The sequence below is a fragment of the Kryptolebias marmoratus genome, linkage group LG18 (assembly GCF_001649575.2).
Source record: "Kryptolebias marmoratus isolate JLee-2015 linkage group LG18, ASM164957v2, whole genome shotgun sequence".
NCBI classification, from domain to species: Eukaryota; Metazoa; Chordata; class Actinopteri; order Cyprinodontiformes; family Rivulidae; genus Kryptolebias; species Kryptolebias marmoratus.
The window spans coordinates 14,478,872-14,502,320 of NC_051447.1; the positions used below are offsets into that span (position 1 = coordinate 14,478,872).

The following is a 23,449-nucleotide window of genomic DNA, read 5'->3' on the forward strand; positions in this document are numbered from 1 at the left end:
TCTTGATTTCCTGTGAATGTTGAACTAGGTTCTGGGACTTTGTGTGGCACAAAAGCAAGTAATGCTTGTTTTCATTTCTTTAAATCATAAACACACTCAAAATTTTGGTATGCAGCTGATTGTATTGATATACTGTGCCCCTCCCCCCTCTCCCATTCTCCATTGTGAACAGCTTGCCATTCCTTAAACAATGATGAAGACCCTGTAGTTGTGGGAAAGATCTTATTCTGTTCCAGAGGATGCAAACAAGACAAGAAAGACTGTTCAATCTACTAAAACGGAGTTCAGAGCTGTCTAACACATTGTCAAAAACTAGAAGGAATGACAACAATGAACCTTCATAAATGTGGTCCAAAAAAACTTGAATGACTATTGCTGCATATTTTGACAGAGAATTAATTTTCTAAATTACTAGAACATGTTCAAAATTCAAGCGACTCAAGCAGAGAAACTGAAAATCTTCGAAGTTTGCAAGATATTTTGGAGACTCTCTTGCAAATGTTCGCCAAGTAGTCACCAGCAGTCTCAGTCCTTAACTGTATAGTAACCAGGCTGTTATTGGTTTGGCAATATAAGCCAAGCCAATAACAATGCATTTGTCTGTATTTCATACATTCAAACACTGTAGCAATGTGTTTCCTAATAGAGGTAGTACAATGCTATGTGAGCAATGAATTTAATCAGATACAAGCTGATAAAAGTAAAAATAAAAAGTTTTTATTACCGAAGCTATAACCGCTTTTCACATGCAAGGCATTCTTGTTGAATTTTGAGGTCATGGTTGGTTAGAAATCTCCAACTTACCAGGTCAGCTTTGGCAGTGTTTCAGCAGGTTTTTGTTTTTTTTCTTTTAGTTTTTTCTTCGACATTTAAGATTGAAAGAGGAAAACGGCAAAACCACAGCTGATGTTTAGTGAAACTTCAATGAAGTCCCTTTTAACAAGGAGAAACCTTTCTGTTGCATTCTTTAATATTGTTTTATTACAAACATTACCATCAACAAGTAATGAAGTCAAGGCCTCCTTAATAAAATTTACAGTAAAAAGCAATAGTTTTACGATGACTATGAGACAAATAGTCTTGATGGTGCTTTGAAAAGTGTTGCCTAGGACAACCACTTATTAATTCAGAAGAACCATAAAATAAATTTACAATAAATGCCATTATCAGTAAACGATATAAATAAAAATTTAATTACCATTTTAAGACGATTCACAGATAAGCTTTAAAGTCAGCGTAGGTTTAGTTACTGGTCCCAGAAGCAAAGAATTCAAATCATTATTAGTCAGAGTTTTGGCTGTAAGTTGAGGTAAAACTGTTTCCAAAGGCCCTCAGAGCTTATGGAAAAACAAAGCCTTTTAGATGGCAAACTGATATATTCAGCGCTTTGAACTGAGTACTATACATGAGCCAGTCAACTCTGACTCCAGTGATATTAACACAATAAAAGACGTGTTTTTCTGTGAAAAGTTATTCAGCAATTACAAGATTTCTTATATCCCTGTTGCTGGTCAGTTATACAGCATGAGATATGATACAATCAAGTAGTCTCACCTTAACAGCTCAGTGACACAAATATAAATAGGAAATTATTATAAATCCTTTACAGTACATTGACATTCAGTGTAAAAAGGTAATTACAAAAGATTATTGAAATTACAAAGTGTAAAAAATACAGTCATTTCTGTATATAAAAGTGCCAACATAAACAAGGCAAATGAAACATGAATAACAAATATTAAGACACTATACATAGTCCACAAAGGTTTTTGTGTTGGTGCTTCCATTTTGTATGAATCTGTTTGAACCAACATGCTACAAGATACCTCTTAATCACCAATAGAACCCGTCTAAAACAACCCAGGTTAACTTTTGAATGGCTTAGCTGTGGTACTGATGGTTGAACACTTTTTAATGATAAATACAAAGCTGCTTTGGGAATGCTACTGAAGTCATCACCTTTTTAACATTTGATTTATTATCACAAACTGACAGTTTTTAAAACCAAGCAATAGTACACCTGATAGAAAAGAGTTCAGTATTAAGCATTTAAAGCTGTCCTTTACACAGTAGTGACAGAAAGGAAGGCATTATGTACTTTAGACCCCTCTGGGACTCTGGCCCCATGGCTCATCAGCTCTTGGATGGTCATCCAGTTGTCCAGAATCTTTTTATTTCGTTTCTTCATCATCTTCTTGTGACTGAGCTCTAAGATATTGATCTCCTTCCTGCCCTCAGCTCCGCTCACCGGTCCTTCTCTCAGACATTCAAGGCGGCTTTTCTGCATGAATTCCCTCCTCTTTCTTTGCTCTCTGGCCCGTGCCAAATGCTGCTTCCTCTCCTCTTTGCTCCAGTAGCGACCCATCTTCATCTCACTCATGGCGTCGTCATCTGTGGTCATGCCTCCGCTCCTCTCCTCCCTGATCCGTAGTGCCCGCTCCCTCAGTATACGGTCACGAGCTGGTCTTCGTGCAACGTACCGTGTCCCATCAGCGCGAACTTTGACTTTCCACTCCAGACGAGGTTCCCCTGCGCGTCCGTTGCGGTGCACTGGATCTCGACAAACACTGAGGAGACTCAGCTGGCTCTGAGAATACTCCAGCGACGAGTGCTGTTTTAGTAGCTGCATGTAGCTCTGCAACACAGAACATTGTGAGCTGTTTGTGGATCCACATCAGCATTAGATAAACACGTATGTTTTGGATTTATACCTACCTGAAGCTGTTTGGATCCTCCCTGGCCATGATACATGGATGTCTGATACGAAGAACCATAGGGGAGCCCCCTTCTTGAGTCTCTAGACCTTCCCTTATCTTCGTACCGCTCATCATCTGCTGGCAGGGCTGGGTCGGACTCGGATCTGGAAGGATTGCTCTGGTCTGGGCTGCTCGAAATAACTGAACCAGGATCTGCTGGTCTGCAACATCTGGCTGTGCCTTGAGGTTTGGGGATGGGGATGGGGTGAGAGGGCACAGAAGAGGCCAGTCTGAGGTTTTTCTGGTTGGTGATGCTGATGTGTCTCTGCAGGGAGTGGTCAGGAGACCTCTCCATGCCTAGCGGCGTTGATCGAGCACTCTCTGCTGTGTTGTAGGCACTAGAGCTGTCCTTCTCGCGGATCTTATCGCTGTCTGATCTTTCCGGGTGTTCGTGGATATCAGCCAACCTGCCATGACGCCTGTGTCCATCTTTAGGGCTCTTTCCTGGGGAGCAGGGTGCAGGCTCTGACTGGTCCAGCTGGTGGGATTTGCGGAGCTGGTGGGCTTGCATGATGCTCTGACATTCTAACTCAATGCTACGCAGCTCCTCGTTTAGCATCCTCAACTCTTGCTCCACCCCTCCTTCTGCTCCCTCTTCACCATCTCTGTCTCCTCCACCTTTCTCTGTGAGGCTACATTCTATGCTGTGTCGAATGGAGTACACCCCACATTCGCCCCCATTCCGAATTTGGCACTTGAGCTCTAAGAGTTGCTGGAAACAGTTCTCCAAACCGAGAACCCCACACCCGGCATTACGAATACTAACTATGCCTTCATTCCCTTGACTTGCAGAATGTGTTCTTGGAGTCTGGGTTTCCTGTGGCACAACAACCCCTCGCCTTGTGTGAGGATGTTCTGACCGCCATCGGTCCCTCAGGCATTGGGCTGGGCTCCTCCTGTGAAGTCTGGCCAACAAGGGCTGATGCTCTGGACTGTCTGTACTTCGCCCAAACCCACTATCTTGATTGTTGGAGGAACAGGTAGCAGTGTCTGTGGTCATGTCTTCTTCACCTAGAAGCTGGTGAAGAAAAGAGTTTCATTATTTTTGGGCTATTTCTTTTATTTGCAAGAAGTAGGCTTGTTGCTTTGTCCAGGATTTGATCACAAATTGAAGTACATAAATTTTATCTATTTGAAGCAGGTATGCTCCACATGTTTCAGTGAAGGCAGTAGTTAGTCTAATGCTGCTTGTTGGAAGGCTAAAGGTTACGGTGTTGTAGTCTGAATGATTTTTTGTTTTTTTCTCGTTACAAGAACCAGGGTTTTCCAGCTGCTCTTATTATATTTTCTCTGCTCTAACCATGTTTTCTTTTGAATATTCAAAAAGCAGTACATAGATATGCAAATATCCTACTCTAAAACCAGTGTTTGATTTTATCCAGTCTCCGTCTTTGTTATTGCAACATTGAGCCCTGCATGGAAGAAGACTGTAGATATAAATGTCTCATTCCAAAATAACCAAAACAGAACAAAACAAATGTCTTAACATTTTCGTTGTTGCCAAAAGATCTGCTTTCATGCAACACACTGGAATAAACTTGCAAGACATACTGTGCTTAATCATTGTAAAGTGTTTGAACCAAGATGGCAAGATTAATTTCAGAAGCAGAAAGGGTAAAAGTTGTATCTTAAAATCATGCTCATGATGCATAATAATTGTTCTCCACACTTTATTTATTTTATTTTACATAAACATCTTAGGTCAGATTGGATGATTTGAAACAAGGCTGTCAAAAAAAAATCTCTAGAATGAGGGTATAGATTCTTTTTTTTTTTCCTCCTCAGCCCTGATGCGACTGCTACATAAATCAAACACAGACCTCTCACTATTCTTCTTCTGGTATCCCTGTTGCACATCTTTGTTTTGATTTGTTTTACCTAGCCTCCCCCCCTCACCTCGTCTGGCCTCTGAAAGCTTTGTTCCTTCTGCTTCCTCCTCTCTTCTAGTATATCCATCTTCAGCTCCTCAACAAGCTCCTGCTGCTCTTCGTCCAGCCATGCAGCCTCGTCCTCCTCCAGCAGCTGTAATCACAAGATCTTGTCAGAGACTCGTCTCTCTCGTTTTGTTCTTTTGTGTGTGTGTGTGTGTGTGTGTGTGTGTGTGTGTGTATGGGTGCATGCAGGTGCTCTAAACCATCACTCTGACAGGGAAGAAAAGTGAAAGGCTCTTAGTAAGCAGTTCTTTTTATTTAACATGACACGGGTTGTCAAGACAGGGCAGTGGGGCCGTGTAGGCATGTGTGCGTGTGTTTACCTGGATTTCTGGCCTTGTCACCAGCAGTGTGATGCTCCTTGCTGCTTCACTTGACAACAAGGCAACAGCTTTCTCTCGGTCTTGCACTTCACAGCCATTTATCTGTACATTAATGATAACAAAATAAGTATATGATCAATCAAATAAGCAGGAAGACAAAGGATTGTAATACAAGGCGACGTATTGATTTTATTTTGTCTTCTTTTCCTTCTTCCTATACGTTTTCTGCCCCCATTAGTCTCCTTTTTTTTCTCCACATTTCTTTCCTGATCTCTCCCATCTGCCGTTTTTTCCTCCTACTCCATGAAGACACTCTCAGAAAAGGGAGTCAATTGCGAAAGTCAGCTCTCGCCACACCGTCCAGACATACAATTAACTGTTCTCTGACAGGTGGCGTTCATCTTTTCCTCACTAGAGTAATGGGGCTGTCAGGGGAAGATAATAGGGCCAGAAGTACAGCAGGCCTTGCTCCCCCCCAATCATTCATAGTACTAGAAAACAAACAGCGCACGGAGAGGAAGGAAGCAGTCAAATTGCAATTTACAATGAATAAGGAGGAGAGGGAGTGTTGATACACCGTTGGCCAAAACTGAAAGCTAATTGAAATAAAAGTCCTAGCATTCCTTGAAAGAATCCATATTGCCAGTTGCCTTTAGTTTTAGATTAAAATCATCTTATTGTGATGAATGACGGAGTTATAGCCATTTTGGTCAAGCTTTAAAAATACTTATGAGTAACCTCAAGCGATCAGTTAGTGCTTATAGTATGTGTTGTGAGTAACTGTCAGCTATAACCAATCCAAATTTTAGCTCAATATCTGCCAAATTGGCTGATTTATAGCCATTTTAGTGTTTTTTAAATTTGGATGGGTGTGACAGCCATCTTTAAATTGGGTTGACTCCAAAAGGCAATCAGTTCCAGATATACACATAATTATTACGTCCTGAAAGTTTCAGTAAAATCTGTCCAGTGGTTCTTAAGATAGATTGCTAATCAACAGTGTTGATTTCAGTAGTTAATGGCAAAGTTTTAAACACAGATCTTACACTTTCAAGTAGGATTCAAAGTATAAGTTTGGGATCAGTCTCAGCTACTATCACGCTGAATTTTAGCTCACTCTCTTTAAAACAAACAAAGTTATACCTTTTTGTGTTTGCTAACATTGCCTTGCTGTTTTGGCCATCTTGAATTGGACTGACTCCAAAAGTTAATCAGTTGTAGATATCAACACAATATTTATTTACTGGAAGTTTCATTAAAATTCGTTCAGTGACTGATGAGATATTTTGCTAATGGTACAGATAAATTACCACGCGTGTGCACACTCAGAAACAAGCGACATGGCGGCAGGCGACGGCAACAGTTTATTGAGATCAGTGATAATATCACAGATCGTCAAACTTAGGTACAAATCTGTTGAACAACAAATAATAAATCTTTTCTGAACCTGAAGCAATTTCTGTTTTTTTTTCTGTACTGCATAAAAAAATACATTAAAAAATACATTATGCTTTCAAATGCATTGAACAGCCATCAATGACATAATTGTGTAAGATAAGTGCCTTAAATTCATAGACATCTTTGTGCCCCAAACTAGTTTGCTTTATCCTGAGAGTTTTATATCAACACTTAAGTTCTATGAATGCTTCAAGGCAACGCGCAGTCTCATTTTTAATTGGTCTCATCACTGCAATCCCCTCTAAAGGCCTCACAGCTCTGTATTCCAATGTCACCATCTTGCAGGAGCTGATAAACTATTCAGTGGAAACCAGGTCTGCAAACCACGAGGCCGTTTTACAGAATGTGAGACTTAAATAGGCCTTCAGTGCTGCAGCGTCAGCCAATCAGGAAGAAGGCTGTAACAAGCCTGAGTTTTCTGTCGTGAACTTGTGCGTGAAGAGGTCAGGCCTGAGAGAGAACCCAAAGAAAATGTTAAATGTTAAATTTTTCCCTGTATGCATGCAGATGTTATCCAACATGCTGAATGTGTATGAGTGATTGTGGATGAGCTAGAATCCATAATATGCTGTAAAATAATGCAGGAAACAACCCAACAAGTAACTGTTCACCTCAGTTACACACACACCTGGTGCCACCTATTGGCAAATCTGGGGTCAAGAGGGCAACTTTTGTTTTTTACTTGCTATTGCTGTTAGAAAGAAAACAAGGGACATAATTAGGGAAAAAAAAAACCTAGTGTTGAAGGAATGCACATCACCCACTGCCCTTTGTGCCAACATTTTAAACTAAGATCTAACTAGGAGTTATAGCCATTTTGGTCAAACCTTCAAAATAATACAAAGCATAATGATTGTTAGAGCTCAGAGTATTTACTGGGGATTATATAAAACCACTTCAAATTTAAGCTCAGTATCGGTAATATTGACCGACTGTGTTTGATATTGTGGCTTTCAGGGTCAAACGATAGCAAAAAAAAACTGTAGGTACACAACAAAATTAATACCTCTTAATTATTGGCTATTTAAAAACTCACCAGGAACCACGTTTGTCTCATTTTTCCTAAAACCTCGATATAATTTGCTCATAGTGCTCAGGGTTGCTCTTCTTATTATATTTACAAAAAAGGGACCTTCGTAAAAAAGGAGCTATTCACACTTTGATCCCATAGGAGGTTTTTTTTTTCTCTCTGCATAATGAGAGACGTAGCAGGACTGGAACACAAAAGAAAGTGGTCTTGGAGATGATTTAGTGCCTGCACAACTGCAACTAAGGACTTTAATTTCCCTGATAAAACGGGGTGATTAAATATACATATCTTTGCTCAGACTCGAGACACCAGCAGCTTCTCTTACAAAATTCTCTCCCAAGTAGCTTGGAGGGTCTATAGATGTGCTTTTAACTTGCAGAGAGATTGAACACATGATCGATGTGTTTTGTTTTGTAAATTGAAAGGTAGAAGTGATTTGGGGAGTACTGTGGGCTAAAAAGTATCTAATACAAATTGATTTAATGCGCAGGGATGAAATAATTCACCTGCAGAATGCGATCTCCTTCTTTGATGCGTCCGTCTAGTGCTGCTATGCTGTTTGGCTCCACCTGCACAAAAGAACAGAAATCAATGCTGACAGCTACTCATTGTGGATGTCTGTGTTATCAAAGACCAAAAAAACTAAACTATGATATATCACACGGTTGCTGCACTTTCATGCTTGATGTTAAGAGAAAACTCAATTCTGTTCATAAAGAAGACATTATTTTTCACTCAATGACAGCTCCATATTTTTCAGCTATTTTACTTTTTTGCAAATTTGAGTGTGTCTGTGTGTGTTGCATTCATATTTCTTCTTGGGTTTAAGTGGAAGGTGACAGACACAATCGAACTTAATGTGGAATAACAAATAGAGCATGTGTTTCATGTTGGTGGTGCACATCAAGACAACGAAGAATCTGTTTAAAAAATAACACCTAAAAAAAAATGTTTGTGCTTCAAACTGTTCTAAATGAATCAACATAACCTGCTTTCCACAAAGTGTGTCTGTGTGTGTTGCATTCATATTTTTTCTTGGGTTTTAGTGCCTCAGTGGATATGCATATATGCTGCAGCAAGACTAAACATTTTTTTCGTAAACTTTGTTGTTTCTAACACTGAAGACTGAAGATCAAGAGATATGGCAACATGGGAGGAAAACAAAAAAATAAGAGGTAGAGGAAAAGGAATGGGGGAATACAAACCTCCATTCCCCAAAAGTTGCATTAATCCATACATGCATTTTAATGAGAAAAATTATCATTTTTATTTTGCATATCAAACTCACAAAAATACATCAGTTCTGTTGGTGACAGACGGTTTTCAGTCCTTTTTTTTCTTTTTTTCTTTTGTCACATTCAAGAAAACAGGTGAAAAAACTAGGGAAGAGCTGGGAGGTTTTCCACATTAACATATGAGTCATCCTATAAGAGATAAAGTGTATTACTTTATAATTTTGCCTTGCACGCCTTTGTGCTGGAAAGTTAATCTTCATGGTAGCTCTGACGTTTTTGCTTTTGTCTTGATAATAAGATTGAACCTGCACCTGCAGTCAAACTGAACGATTTTCCAATTTAATTCAAGATGTCTAAATTCCTCTGAATTCCATCATTTATCTTGTCTTGGATAACTCAATAATTTGTTTTCATCCTTCCTTACACCCACTTCCCCCCCCCACAATGAGAGGCTTTCTCTGAGCTGACAGTCATTGGAATTAAAAACAAAATCTCTGATAATTTTCCCTTCCTCGTTTTGCATGACTGGTATTCAGATGGGTTTCACTAAATGGGAGAATGTGTCATTTACCATATTGTTGGCACAGAGAAGCTTGCTGCTCAGAGCTAATTAAAACCTTCAATTAGAACATGTTAAAGGAGGAGGAATGGGAATGGCAAGAGGGGAATCGTATTTCAAACCTGACTTCCTTTTTGGCCATGCATAACTCATTCGGAGTTGATTTTTGACTAGAAATCATCTCTCCTTCCTGGCTAATCCAGCTTTAGTGTGCAAAGATGTTAATGAATATGGGATTTTGAACAATTCTCCACTAACTTCCTGCTTTATTTACACCAACCACAAAGCAGACCGCTTTGTCTTTTCAACACATTTTGTGGAACACAGACTATTAAGAGCTTACAAGTGTTTAACAAGTAATGTCAGTCAAAAGAAGCAGTTTTTATGAGATGAAAAGGTGTAATATTAGTTTCGCTGTACCTGGCTGACATAAATGCCAGTGTCCTCCTCATCATCCGTTCGATAGCACAGCGTAAGACCAAGTTTTTCCTGGCTGTTCTGTCTGCACAGCTCCACTTCCTGTTACACACAAACAAAACACTTTCATTTCACCCCACACATTTTTTTATGCAAGGTGATGTAAAAACTTTGAGCTATAATTGAGAAATTAAGGTGCACAAGTTCTCCAAATTAAATCAATTAAATCTATGTGCAGCAAACACAAGACGGGGCAGAACACAGACCTCTGTTGAATTGCACCTCAAATTGATGCTTTATGCGGCAACCAATATGATTCTGACAGAATTATTCAACTGACCATGTCAAAGATTCAACTTTAAAGCAAAATAAATATTTTTTTATAATCTTGAGGTCATGACATTAAAAAAACATATCAAAAGATTCGAAACTGCTTCATGAAGTGTGTTAAAGGTGTTGTTGTCCTGTTTGACGTTTCAACTGTCTAACCCATGGTTTACGGTTTGATAAAGAATTTGAATGTATTCACCATCCACAACACATTTTGGAACTTCAAGCAGTGGCTGAGACACTTTCTGCCCATCTAAATGTGATTTGTGAAAGAGGTCAAGGCAACATGGCTAGCACTCCTTTAAGCCAACAAATGAGCTAGTAACAGCGCTGTAACGAACAACTTTTTCAAGAGAAAGCTTTTTTCTTAAACCTGCAGTATAGGAAAACAGCCCAAAGAAAAAAATGGCAAAACTGTCCGAACTTGGTAACACCATATTTTGATTGTCCTATGTTCAAATAAATCTCCCAACCGTCTTTTGTTTAACTATGGCTGGCTCATTTATATTTGAATATTTTAACAGTTCTTTTCCCAGAGTGGCAAACCTAGAATCCTCATCTGAATTTGGAAGAAAGTATTTCAAGCACTGCTTGAAAGTGTTTTGTGAACCTGCTAAAGTTTTGTGCTTGTTCAGCTACACCCGCAGCTTCAAACAAAGACTTACTGTAACACTGGCTAATCCTACTCAGGAAACCAAGGAAAACTGTGTAACTTAAAGTATAACTTACAGTGAGGTGCATTGAAAATGGTTAATCCAATACCATTCGAAAATAGTGAAACAAACATACCTCCATCATGTGGTCTGGACATCAATAGATTTTAAAGCTCATAAGAATCAAACAAAACCCAGCATGGAGAAACATACAGGCTGGGATTTTCTTGTTTATGGTCTCCTCCCACAGGAAATTTCCCTAAATGTAGTCCTACCCACCTCTGGTTCCTTTTGATCTCCGCTGTGTATAAAGTTAATCACATAAAGATAACTCTGGGGCTAATCTTTATTAACCTCACACTGCCAAATTCATTTCAACTCTGTGATGATATGAAAGGAGGACTGTGGGATAGAGCATGTGGTAAAAAGGGGGCTGAATTGTGAGGGGGGGGGGAAGGCAAGAATTAAACCCTAAGCCCCCCTCTGTTTTTCTGTCATGGGAAGCCACGATAGCTGAGATTGACAGGGAAAGAAATTAATTTCTGTGGCATTTAACCCCCTGTGCAAACAGCCCTGACCTTCAAAGGTTGGGGTGTGTAAGGAGTTTGATTTTGTAACACCGTACGCTCCCCCATTCTACACGCACTCCCCACCAGTGTAGTAAAATGGCTGATTTGTAGCTTGACATTGAAATCAAATTAAACAGGATAATGTCAGACTGGGTGGTTCACTAGCTTTCAGTAAATTACTGAACTTTGTTGCTTGATTAGTGATGATCGGATGATATTCTGCACAACATATGGCACAACATTTACTTAAAACCTTGTTTAACCTGCCAATGAAATGAATTTATCTTTCTAGTATCCCTGTTATAATAAAAATGCATAAAGATTCATTGACAATAGGTGTCATTAAGCCTTTTAGGGGCACGTTAAACATCTGGAAAAAACATTTCAGTCTGGTGTACATTTAACTGTCACCACATGCTTCATTTAAAAGTAATTACTGCCATGTGTAATGTAGTCTGACTTATTGTTTCCTTATTACAGATGATGACATCCTTTTCAACCAACTTTAAAGCATAATATTGGTAATTGTTATTCAGCTCTCTACATCTGCTTTAGTGTTTCTTACTCTGTTCCAACCCTCTTACCTCTAAATAAAAAAATATGAAAGAAACCGAGGACATTTATTTTGCAGAGAATCAATAGATGCATCAACACCTCTAACACGTTAAGGTCTTTCTATTGTATAAATTATGAGCTTATAAAACCACTAAATCTTTTGCAGCAAATATAATTACCCTCACCACACACAGACAAAGGTGTGTGAGCTCAGTCAGTTGTAGCACAGGCTTTTTTTTTCCTCTGCTACTCAGCACACAAAGCTATAATCTTCTGGCAGAAATGCACGCTGTAATCAGTATTTTTATTATCTACAGCCAGAAGGTTGTTTCTGGGCTCGGCTTCAGCCTCAGTGAGATGAATTTGACTATTATAAACCATCCCAAAACTCACGGATATGCCGGGTATGTTACAGTGTTTGCTGTTGAAGGATCCCCAGTTTAATATGTCTCCCCCCGACCCCATGTTAAAATGAAACCTGTATCCATGGGATCACGGCAGCTGACATCCCGAACATGATTGTGTGATGGTGTGATGTATTACCCACCATAATGTCATTCATACTTTCTTAGACAGGGTTTAAAATTCCTTCATACTAAATAAGCAAACCAAGCTTTTAAATTTTGAAATGTGAGATTTATCAAGTCAAGAAGGTTTTGCTTAAAACTTTAGAGTCTGGCTTTTGGCTCATTAGAGGGGAAAAACATAGACATAGAGACAGCCATAGACATAAATAAAGATGGACAAAGTGACTCCATTAACTCCCACTGTTCAAAATTGAAGTCAAAATGTCAGTTTTATGGTGCTGCCATGTTGCATTTTTTATATTTTTTTACCTAGAGTTTGTTGCTAAAGAGCTGGACCCTTGATATGCCCTCTGACCTCACTAACAGGCAGTGACCTTGTCAATCACAGAGTAACATGGCACTTTCTAAAGTGTCAAATAACTAACTGAAACCATCCATCCATTTTCTTTTCCTTATCTGTGGTCAGGTCATGGAAGCGACAGGTCCAGGAGGAAAACTCGGACAATCTCTCTGCCCAGCAACACTCTTCAGTTCCTCCTGGGGGATATAAGATCCCTCCAGCAAGTTCCAGATCTGCCCCAGGTTTCCTCCCAGTGGATGATGCCTGGAAAACCTCCAGAGGCATCCTAATCAGATGCCTGAACCACTTCAGCTGATTTCCTTTGATGTAGAGAAGCAGTGGCTGTACTTCGAGCGCCCCACCTTATCTCTGAGGCTGAGCCTGGCCACCCCTTTGTGGAAAGCTCATTTCAGCTTCTTTTATCCAGGATTTTGTTTTTGGTCATGAGCCATACCTCATGACCGTAGGTGAGGGTTGGAACATAAATGGATCAAGAATTTGCCTTTCGGTCAGCTCCTTCTTTCACTATGATGGACCGGAGTAATGCCTCATTATTGTGAATGAGATCCCGATCCGTGTATCCAACTCTGCTTCATCCTGCCATCATTTGTGAACAAGACACTCAGAAGCTTGAACTTCTTCACTTGAGGCAAATACAGCCCTATCTCTAGTTTTACCATATCTCAAAGGGTGGGTTAGTTGGTTAGCACTGTTAACTTGCAGCATGTTTGACCTTTGCCTGGGGCCTTTCTGTGGTGTTTGCATGTTCTTACTGTGCATGTGTGGTGTTTTCTCCCACAGTCTAAAACACTCATGTTAGGTTATCTGGCTACTCAAAACTAGGTGTGAGTGTGTGAAAGTTTGTTTCTATGTGACCCTGTGATGGGCTATTGATCTGGTCAGGGTCTACCTTGCCCTTCGCCTAATAAATACTGAAGATAGCGAGCCCCCCTCAACTTTGAGTTAATTGCATATGGACCAGTCCAATTTGTTTTTTGCTTTATTTCACCGTGCTATAGACTTGGCACTGCTCAAAGCTCAATAAAATTCTCAGTTCTTGAACACATGTTTGCCTGCCAATATTTGCTTTTGTTTGTTTTTCTAAAGATTAGAAGTCGTCAGCGTTTGAAGTCTGGCACCTGGAGACAATCCAAATTGCGACATTAAAAGAAGACTAATTTAGCAAGTTGATAAGTGACTACTGTCTGGCACACTGCTGCCACTTCATTAACTGCACTTTGCAACCTTGTGATCAAACAGAGCTTTCATTAAAATGTGCCATTATTAAACAGTATTTTGCCTCAAATAGAGGTACATACTTGTATACATATGCAGTGAAAATTCTTCTTTGCTGCAAATGATTTTAATATATTTTTAATTCTAAGGGAAATGATGTAATATTTCACCTGCTGACCTCTTCTTTTTACTTTAACAATCAAAGCATTCATGCTTTCTGTCAAAGTCATAACTCTGAAACTCCACTGTTACCTGGTGTGTATTACAGTATGATGGATTTGGCAGAACCACCTGGAATATTATGACAGCAGGCGTACCCTTGTGGACAATCAGTCTGAAGTGAAGCACAACCTGTCAGTCAGAAGTAATGTTCCTGGGAATGGCAGCCCAATTCAGTTCCTTTCAGGAGGAAAACCATTCTGGTTTCAGTTAGATACACATGGATGGACAGGGGGAGAAACGAGGACAGCTGATTTGGTGTGTGTATGTCAGGCAGGTGTGTGTTGTTCAGCCAACTTTGTTCTGATACGACTGTTATTACCACACACAAGCCCTCTGCCACCACCCGACCCAAACCTGAGGCCCTTTCTCATGGATGATGCTTTAAGGTAAAAGGCCACAGCTGGCAGCAAAGGGATCCTAATAACCCACAATGCAGTTCACTGAACCAGGAAACGCCTATTAAACCTTAGAGGATCACAGACAAAAGCGAATATAACCTTATCGCTGTCTCCTGGAAGGACCTGAAGATGCTTTGTCTGACTGGCATGATGCATCTGCCAAACTATTGATGCCACAAAAGGGGAAGGTATCGATTGTTTAAGCACATTAACAGATTCTCTGTAGACTATTAAAGCTGATAAAAGACAAAAATAGATGAATCTACACATGAAAGAGTAAAAAACATGTTAAATGGTACATTTAGGATGCAAAACTCTACCTCAAACTCATACTCTTCAGTCCTCTCCATCTCTGCTGGGGTATTAGACAGATACTCTGGACATTCATAAAACTCATGTTCCAGAGTGTGAATGGATTGACAGCTACGGAGACAAGAGAAGAAACAGGAATTTTAGCAATAATTCACAAAATTTTTCCATATGTACATATTTTTCCTTTTTGGCACCATTCTCTTCCATCTTAGATTAATATTTTTCATGCCATTCTTATTTATAAACTACTGTTAATAACCACTTTGCATGTTGCAGGTTTTTATAATCGTGTTCTTGTTTAGCAACAAAACTTCAAACAAGAAGCAACGCCAGCCATTCCCCTCATTAAAGCTTTGACCTCTGGAAATTGTCGCTCTGACTGCCTCTCCATAATTACTGACCAAGACTGGGATATTTGTGGGGTTTTAAGACAAATTGATTTCATTTACTGACGAGCGACGCCCTTTAAATAGCCACAGAATGAATGCAGCATCAGGATGCCTTCTCTATCAGCCCATTGGATTTTAATCGCCCAGCAAAAGCCTCCATTAAAGAAAATGAATGTAGCGCACTGAAGCAATTATTGTATCCCAGTTTGGCTGTGCATAATATCACAGGACATAGCTTTGCTTGGGGTTTCCACGCTGTGAAAGAGCTGCTTAATAGCCACAATGAAATGAGAGAGATCAGCAGTGCAACCTTCGGGAAGCTTTACATTCATTTGTTGTAAAAAGTAATTAAAAAAACAAAAGTTTCCTGGCACTGGTTCACAGGATTGAGAAAAACTTTAAAATGTCATTGGCTCTCTGTTCAGTCACTTTCAGTGGATTGATGGAATGCTAAATCCTTTCCAACATGCAATCAGCATTTGTCCTCACCTGTCGGAGAGCAGGAATGGACAGATGTCTGGTACTGGTGGGGTAGTGGGCCGAAGCTTGGCCAGTGCCATGATGTGCTCGAAGGTGATGTCTGTTTGAGTGCAAACATCGACCACGCACACATCCTGCGGCGAGCTGCTGTTCTTGTGCACAACAGCAGCTGTGGGCGTTCGTCGGAGAACCTGGACGACGATGGGGTCCCGCCTGATGGCCTCCGCCACTGCCTCGTCATGTTCAGCCTTGGAGAAATCTCGCCCGTTCACCTTAAATATAAAAAACAAACAAAAACCTCTGATGAAGTGAGTTTTGTGTTGTTTCACCTGACTGAAATCTTAAGCATTTCTTGTAACTTCTATGGTAAAGAATGGAGATGATGCTTGTCGAAGGAGATCTGACATTCTTATTAAAGATTTGATTACCTTTTTGATGCTTGTGCATCATTTGTTCCTTCATTTCTTTGTTAATTTACCTACACAGTATGCTTTTCCAGCAGACAAAGACACTGCAACTCCTCACCAGTTGCTTCACAGTATTCTTGACTGTGTAATATGCCAGGTTCTAGCATCTTCTTAAGGATAAAAAAGCTAAAAGCATGCCTTAATGGGCTCGTTTTATCTTGTTCTAGTTAGACACTATCTTCTATTCCATACCAGTCTAACTCAGATGCATTATTTACGACGAATTTCTACCATTAAGCCCATTAAACACAGAATAGTGAAACAGATTAGAACAAATGAGCTACAAAATGGGGACCGACAGCATTAAGTAGACTTTGCACCACTGGGAAAACAAGTTTTAGCAAGCACCACTTACTGGGTTCACATAATCAGACAAGATTGTGCCACACAGGAACACAGAAGACCTTTGTGTGTGTAAGACATTATAATGACCTATTCCTTTGTTAAAACCTGCACAATGATCTGCAAATCCCTCTATGGCAAACTTTGCTTTGCCTATTGATTTGCTCCTCCTGTGCCTGAGACTTCTCTTAGGCTCATTTTCTGTCTGTCACACGCTGTTAAGTGATTATTTGCAATGATATTGAACAACTGCAAATATCAAATCTTTGAGCAAGCCTTTACAATGTAAAGGTGTAAAGATGTCTGGGTAAATTGTCCGCATCATTATTGCTCAGAAAGCTTCTAAATATAAAAAAAAATATGCATTTTAAAGTGCTCAAAAGTAGGCAGTTGTAAAATATGCCTTTGGAAGGCATATTAGTATTGAGTGTAGGCATATTAGTTGTTGTTACATTGGATTTATTCATAGTACCTGTATGTTGCAAAAAGCCATTTAGTAGCCAAACTATGGCAGCATCTACACTTATGATGTCAGTTACCAGAGTTAAACCAGAGGTCAGCAACAAAATTAGCTCAAAGACGATTTTTTTTTAAGCAGACAGGATGCAAGCCAGCCTTTGAATAGCCATGTTTCTAGTAATTATGATTGGTCGGTTTAATTGCTTAGAGTTTCTGCTGAGATAAATTATTAGCATTTGCGAGGCTGTTTCTCAAGAATGCTTACATTTCTTTTTCTGTTTATTAATAGAGAAGTGTTGTTTGTGACTTTCCCCATGATTCGCTGTACATAAATGTGATAATAAATGCTAAACTAGAAAAATTGACTATTCTTAATAGAGAATGTATTACCACAGAGGTTTTGAGCTAGGCACCATTAATGCTTGAAAGTAAGCACTAACAGCAGAATTTTGTTAAAACTTGGGATTTGTTTCATTTAATTTGAATCTAGCTGCATTAGGCATTACATGTGCTTTACCAGCTAACACATCTGCAGTGTACCTCCGTTCCAAATGCAAAACAATGGAAAAACTCAAATATCATCTCAGCACATCTTGCTAAGTCAGAGTGAGCTTAATGCCAAGTTTTCTTTCTAATGTGCCTGAGTTAACCCTGTTCATGTACGCGTTAGTGAATGGATTACAGTATCAGATTGCATTTGATTTATTATTCACAACTACAATTTAAATAATATAATACTTCACAGGCCAAATGGAAGGAGCTTACGGGCCCAAATATAGCCGACGGTCCACCAGTTGATGAGGATCACTGCATTAAACCTTTTAACTTTGCTGTTATAGTGTTTCTGCTGCAAACATTCCCCTGCTTATATTGGTTCAATTTATCTGGTCCACAAAGCAGAGGAAAAGTTCCATAACATTTCTAAGTTTTTAATGAGCAGCAGATGGGCAGATTAATCTTCAGTTATTGGGAATGTTCTGGAAGGGAGGAAGTCATTGTGCATCCACCTGCATGCACGTTTTACCTGCTGTTGATCCTCTATGAAATCAGACCGTTGATGAGCTCACTGGGTGCTGATTAATCACCAGCAGATGTGACTAAAACCAAGAATAATGGTTCAGAATGTGTAGGTGTTATGCATATGTGCATGTAATAGTTGTTTTTATGTATCACATACAAGGGAATAAAGTTGAGAACGGTTGTCAGTCTTTGATTTAACTGCATTAATGTGTAACTAGATATATTTTTATATATAAATCATTATATTTCTCACTTTGAAGTATCAGAGAGTAACCTTAACATTTTCAATGCGCTTCAGAAAATCTTTGTTTTGTGTATCAAATAATTTACCTCCAGTGTCTCTGTCATTGATATATTAATGTTTGCTCAAGGACTGATTCCCCACAGGAGTTGTAGTTTAATTTCATCTATGTACATGTGTGTGTGCCTTGGATGTCACACACTGAGCTGCAGATGCGAGGAGCAGAGTAAATGCACCGAGATGTACAGGCACGTGGATTCCATCAATATCAAACAGTAATTCCATTTTGATTACATGATTCCTTCCTCATTACTCCACCGTGTTCTTGTGACCAAGATGACAAAGACAGAACATCACCTTATCGTCTGATATAACACTTAGGAGCACTAAAAATAGAGCGAGTTCATGGCAATCTATGGGGACTGCTGTAATGAACTAACAATGCAATGCTGCCTTCATATATACCTCTTGAGTTAAAGGTTATCATTGCCAATAAAAATGGTTCCCAATAGCCTTAAAACAAAGCCTTGTCTGTCCAAACACTCCTTCTGAAAGGTCAAAGTTCAATGGGGTGGGCTCCATTTAAGGAACAATGAATATACTATAGCTTAAGTGTGTTTTTACATTTGTGTTCAGTGCCATACAGTATAAATGGCCTTGGTTTAAAATATATATATATATATATATATATATATATATTTGTTGTTTTAAACACCTATTTTTTGGGGGCCTGAACACTGATCATGCCTGTGAAGTAATTCTAAGGTAATATAAGATTAAACTTTATCTATCCCCAGCTGGGAAAATTCAAGAAAAAATTGCAGATCTTTTGGTGCTTTTCGTGTAATTTCTAAATAATTACAAATGCAAATTTGTGAATTCCAACTGAGAACAATTACCCAAATGCCTCAACTAGTTGAAAGAACTTAAAAAGTCTGTTTTATCTGCAACTTGCTGAGTTGTTGACATTGTTTATGCAGAAACATCAAGACAAAAGGGAATGCTTTGTTGAAAAAAAAATGAATTAGAGACTAGAAGTCCCAAATGATGTGTAATATTTTTGCTTTTTGCTTACAGCATATTGTTAAAAGACCTTAGCTGCTGTAGGCACGACCTGCATTTGTTAGTGGAAATCAAGATTGGATTTCAGACAGATAATATTTGTTCTGAAAGAACAAATTGATACTACATTAAAGTAAAAAAAATAAAAAAATAAAAAAATAAAGCACATTGTTTGCTCAATGTGTCTTTATAAATATTAAGACTTAAAAGAACATAAGCAGTCAGAAGTCAGAGAAGCATAAAGTCACTTTATAATTCAAAAATATATGTATATATTTAGAAATATATACATATATGTAATATATGTATGTATATTTATGTACCAGCAATTTTTGTGTTTATGGCTGTGTAAGGAGTTTATCCAATGAGCATTGATAGACATAACGATTTACCAGTGCATATATATATATATATATATATATATATATATATATACATATAAAGTCCAGCTATGTGTATGACATGTGCATTACAATATGTTACAGATGCTTTCAAATCTCTGGCTGCATTTCAGTACGTTTCATCACCCAAAAATTGAAAGTGGCGGACATTAAAGGCTCCATTCTGAGCAGTTCATTACAGAGGACAATGCAGAGAACAACAACAAGACAAGGCAAGTTTGGCAGGTTCTTTGCATTTCGTTAGATGCCTCTTTTGTCAGAAATTACACATTTGACTTCAGGCTTTTCCCACCTAGTAAACTGTTTGCAGTGTGTCCTCAGTTTTCTCAGAAACGTCTTCATTTTGCACAGCAGCTGGGTTTGTAAACTCACTCATCAGTCGGTTAATGAGAGAAACCATCTTGCCAATTTCTTATTGTGTCCAAAAACAAAAGTTCAGACTAATCAACTTGACAGCTGCAACAAGGGCTGCTACTATTGAATGATTGGTTTTGCTTCCAGGACTTTATTGATCTAATTGTCTTGACTTTTCGTCAAGAAAGGTAGTGAGAGACAGATGCTCCAACTAATCACTGCTGAAACCCTTTTTAAAACAGTTACCAGGTCATTTTAATTGACTCATCCAGTCCAGTAAATTATTATTGTCCTCTGGCTTGATTGGTGGGCGATAATGTGCAATAACTACCTGTGTGCATGTGTGTGTGTCTGTTAGCAAAAGATCTCATGAACCACTGGATGGATTTTAATAAAACACTCTGGAAAATAATCATTGGATGCACATCTATAGCTAATTAACTTTTGGAGTCAACCAGCACAACACCGAAATAGCTATAACTTAGTCAACTTAACAGATATTGATTTAAATTTTGTCTTGGTAGTAGCTGAGAATTTTCCCCCAACACATACTTTGAGTGCTCACAGATCACAGACAACCTTGGTTTAAATCTTTGGGTTTGAGTTTGCTTTGAAATTTAACAGCATGACTACGCATAAATCAACACTTTGCCTATTAGCACATTGTAATGGAGAGTTGGCTGCTAGAATTGTTAAAACAGATTTGGAAAACGGCAAAATCTAATCAGTGTTTGACGTGAAGCTTTCAGTCCACTCAATAGAGCAGATTGCTTGTGTCAACCCTTAAACATGTCACGATTTTATCAATTTGCCACTAAGATGGCTAAATGTTGTTTCCTCCCTCGAATACAAACAGGCGCGATAAGAAAAACTCGGAGATAAAAATACGTATTTGTTTGTGTGTGTGGCTGCAGTCGTGAATGGATGTGTTTGCTGAACTGAGATAAGAGCGAAACCACTCAACCTCACAGCTAAATCTGACAGATATGGTGTCATTGTGAGCAAATGGAAACAAACAGAAAACACACACACACATACATACATGTTCATGCTCAATTTAAGCATTACATCACTCCCAGACAGACTTGAAACATCTATACAATGTAGTTGTTTGGATTAACCACGATAGACTGAATAATGCCGGCACCTCTCACTGAATAGGCCTACAATGGACTACGAAACAATACACTGCCCTCATCTATTCAACACTGACCTCCCCGGCCCCTGAGGAGACAGCTTTCTTTATCCTCCGATCCCCCAGATCTTGATTTCTGTAAACTTCAGCTCAATACAAGAAAAGACTGCTTTTCCATTCATAGAAAGTGGAATATTGTGATGAGTGAGGAAACGCAGGTGGTGTGCCGCAGCGACCTGCCAAATCTCATTTCTTTCCCCGCATTGAGCTGCTTCAGGAGGGCTCGCTGTCATAAATGTCTCATTTCAATAATAAAAGTCTCTTACAGACAATATCAGCTCTGGCAACAAAGGCAAAGATGATTGTTTTCATACATTTGAGTGGCAGGCTGTGGAACTTGTGGCTGTATGATCAGTGAACTGAATCGCACCCGACACGAGATCAAAATACTGTGGTATTGAACAAAACCAGGGGGGAAAAAAAATCAGCTAAACAAATTAAAAATAAACCTTTGTTGCTTCTTTTTGTGTGTGTGGAAAAGAGAGTTTGAAATTTTATTTTTATAATACGATAGCTTTTAATAATTTTGCACCATTAGCACCATTGGCATAAATGATCTATGCTAAAAAAAATGTTTTTTGAGACAGAAAAATGATAACAAACACTCATTTGGCAAGCAGTTACCCTAGCCTGAATAAAGACTTTTGCCCTTTTCTTCCATGCGCCATGCTTTGACTGATGTCACTAAAATTGAAGCTGTTAGTTTTGTTAGCAAGTTTTTCGGTCTGCAGTTATCGATACATTGTGGTCGACTGTTTTGATCATTTTTTAAAAGATGCTAGAATTTTGGGTCTTCCTTTTTTCACTTTGTTCCACCCCAGTAAAGAGCAGGGGTGACCAGCCCTGGTCCTGAAGGACCGCTATCCTGCAAGTTTAACTTGTTTCCCTGCTCGAACACACCTGATTCAGTGGTTAAATCACCTCTTCATGTTCTGCAGAAGCCTGTTAATCACCCATTGATTCAAATGTGTAGTGTTGGTGAAGGGAAACAAGTGAAACATGCAGGATAGTGGCCCTGAAGGACCAGGATTGGCCATCCTAGGTATAGAGATTGAGAAAGTTCTACCAGTTTCTCTGTGCGAATGTTGAAGAGTTGGCAACTAAAAATATGCCAGTTATTTAGTAGCAGTAACAAAAATGCCGGGAACTTTTAATTTTGTCAAGCAAAATACAAAATAACATTTTTTTTAATGGTGACAGCCATCCAACCACTGTGTGAATGTTGTATGATGAGGCAATAGCTAGGTGTGACATTTGCTTTCTCGCCTTTGGGTGGCATGGTCAAACTACTGAAACGATTCATAAATATTACAAGAGTGCCACAAGCAGTCTGCAGTGATGCTCTGATATGGCTGTGAGCTAGTTTGCAGGGTGTATTCTACATGGTCGGGTCACGTCTTTTCATACATTTCTCACACGTTTGACTTGCAGAAACTATTATAAGAAACTATTGAGATGGGTTCCCAATGACGCAACAACTTGGCGACTATTTCAAGACATTTGATTTGATTTTTTTCCCCCTTTGCAGCAAAATCAATGCAACACAGTGCTCTGCAAGTTGCAAGAGGAAACTGAGAAACCCCACAAGCGTTTCACTTGTGAATGCAGTTTGCAATTTGTCACAGTATAGTGAGATACTGGCTCCAGTAGAAAATATTTTACTGTCACAGCAACCATTGTTATGTCTAGTTTGATGTATTCCAATATTGTACTCCTGGTATTATTGTATATCTTACCTAACAGGCATAATAAAGTCAATCACCAAAGTCTTTTTTTAGATAACTAGTAAATTATTGTTCTTTATATTTAGGAATCTGTGACAATTGATAATGTAACAGATCCTTGTAGCGGAATGTTTTAACCACTACTTGTTGTAGCTTCAAAAGAAATAGACAAAGTTCCTAATTTTACATGACAGATTGCTACAAGAAAAAACAAATCATGATTCAAATTGGAAAAAATTAAATTTTACAGCGTTTAAAAGTTTCCCTTACTTATTCTTTAACCCAGAAAGGAAATCTTGCGTTGTAAATGGCAGCAAAGTTCTCCAGTTTGAAAACTTTTTGTTACCTCGGGATCATGGAAAACATCCTGACTCGACTTTATTTACTTTATTTATTTTTAATTACACGACTAACACTTCACCTCTGTTTTGCATTTTTAGCCGGGCACGACCGTCTTTTCCAAT

General features: G+C 38.9%; 1 protein-coding gene across 1 annotated transcript in view; it reads right to left on the reverse strand.

Moving 5' to 3' along the window:
- Positions 1 to 467: 467 nt before the first annotated feature.
- Positions 468 to 23,449, reverse strand: part of pdzrn4 (PDZ domain containing ring finger 4) — a 39,709-nt gene continuing 16,727 nt past the window's right edge. Inside the window, exons 2-9 of the mRNA XM_017414743.3 lie at positions 15,730 to 15,992; positions 14,860 to 14,962; positions 9,713 to 9,811; positions 8,005 to 8,067; positions 5,011 to 5,112; positions 4,653 to 4,778; positions 2,716 to 3,774; positions 468 to 2,635 (exon numbers count right to left, since the gene is read on the reverse strand). Coding sequence (XP_017270232.1) covers positions 2,063 to 2,635; positions 2,716 to 3,774; positions 4,653 to 4,778; positions 5,011 to 5,112; positions 8,005 to 8,067; positions 9,713 to 9,811; positions 14,860 to 14,962; positions 15,730 to 15,992 — 2,388 coding nt within the window. The 3' untranslated portion in view covers positions 468 to 2,062. The remainder of the gene's footprint in view (positions 2,636 to 2,715; positions 3,775 to 4,652; positions 4,779 to 5,010; positions 5,113 to 8,004; positions 8,068 to 9,712; positions 9,812 to 14,859; positions 14,963 to 15,729; positions 15,993 to 23,449) is intronic.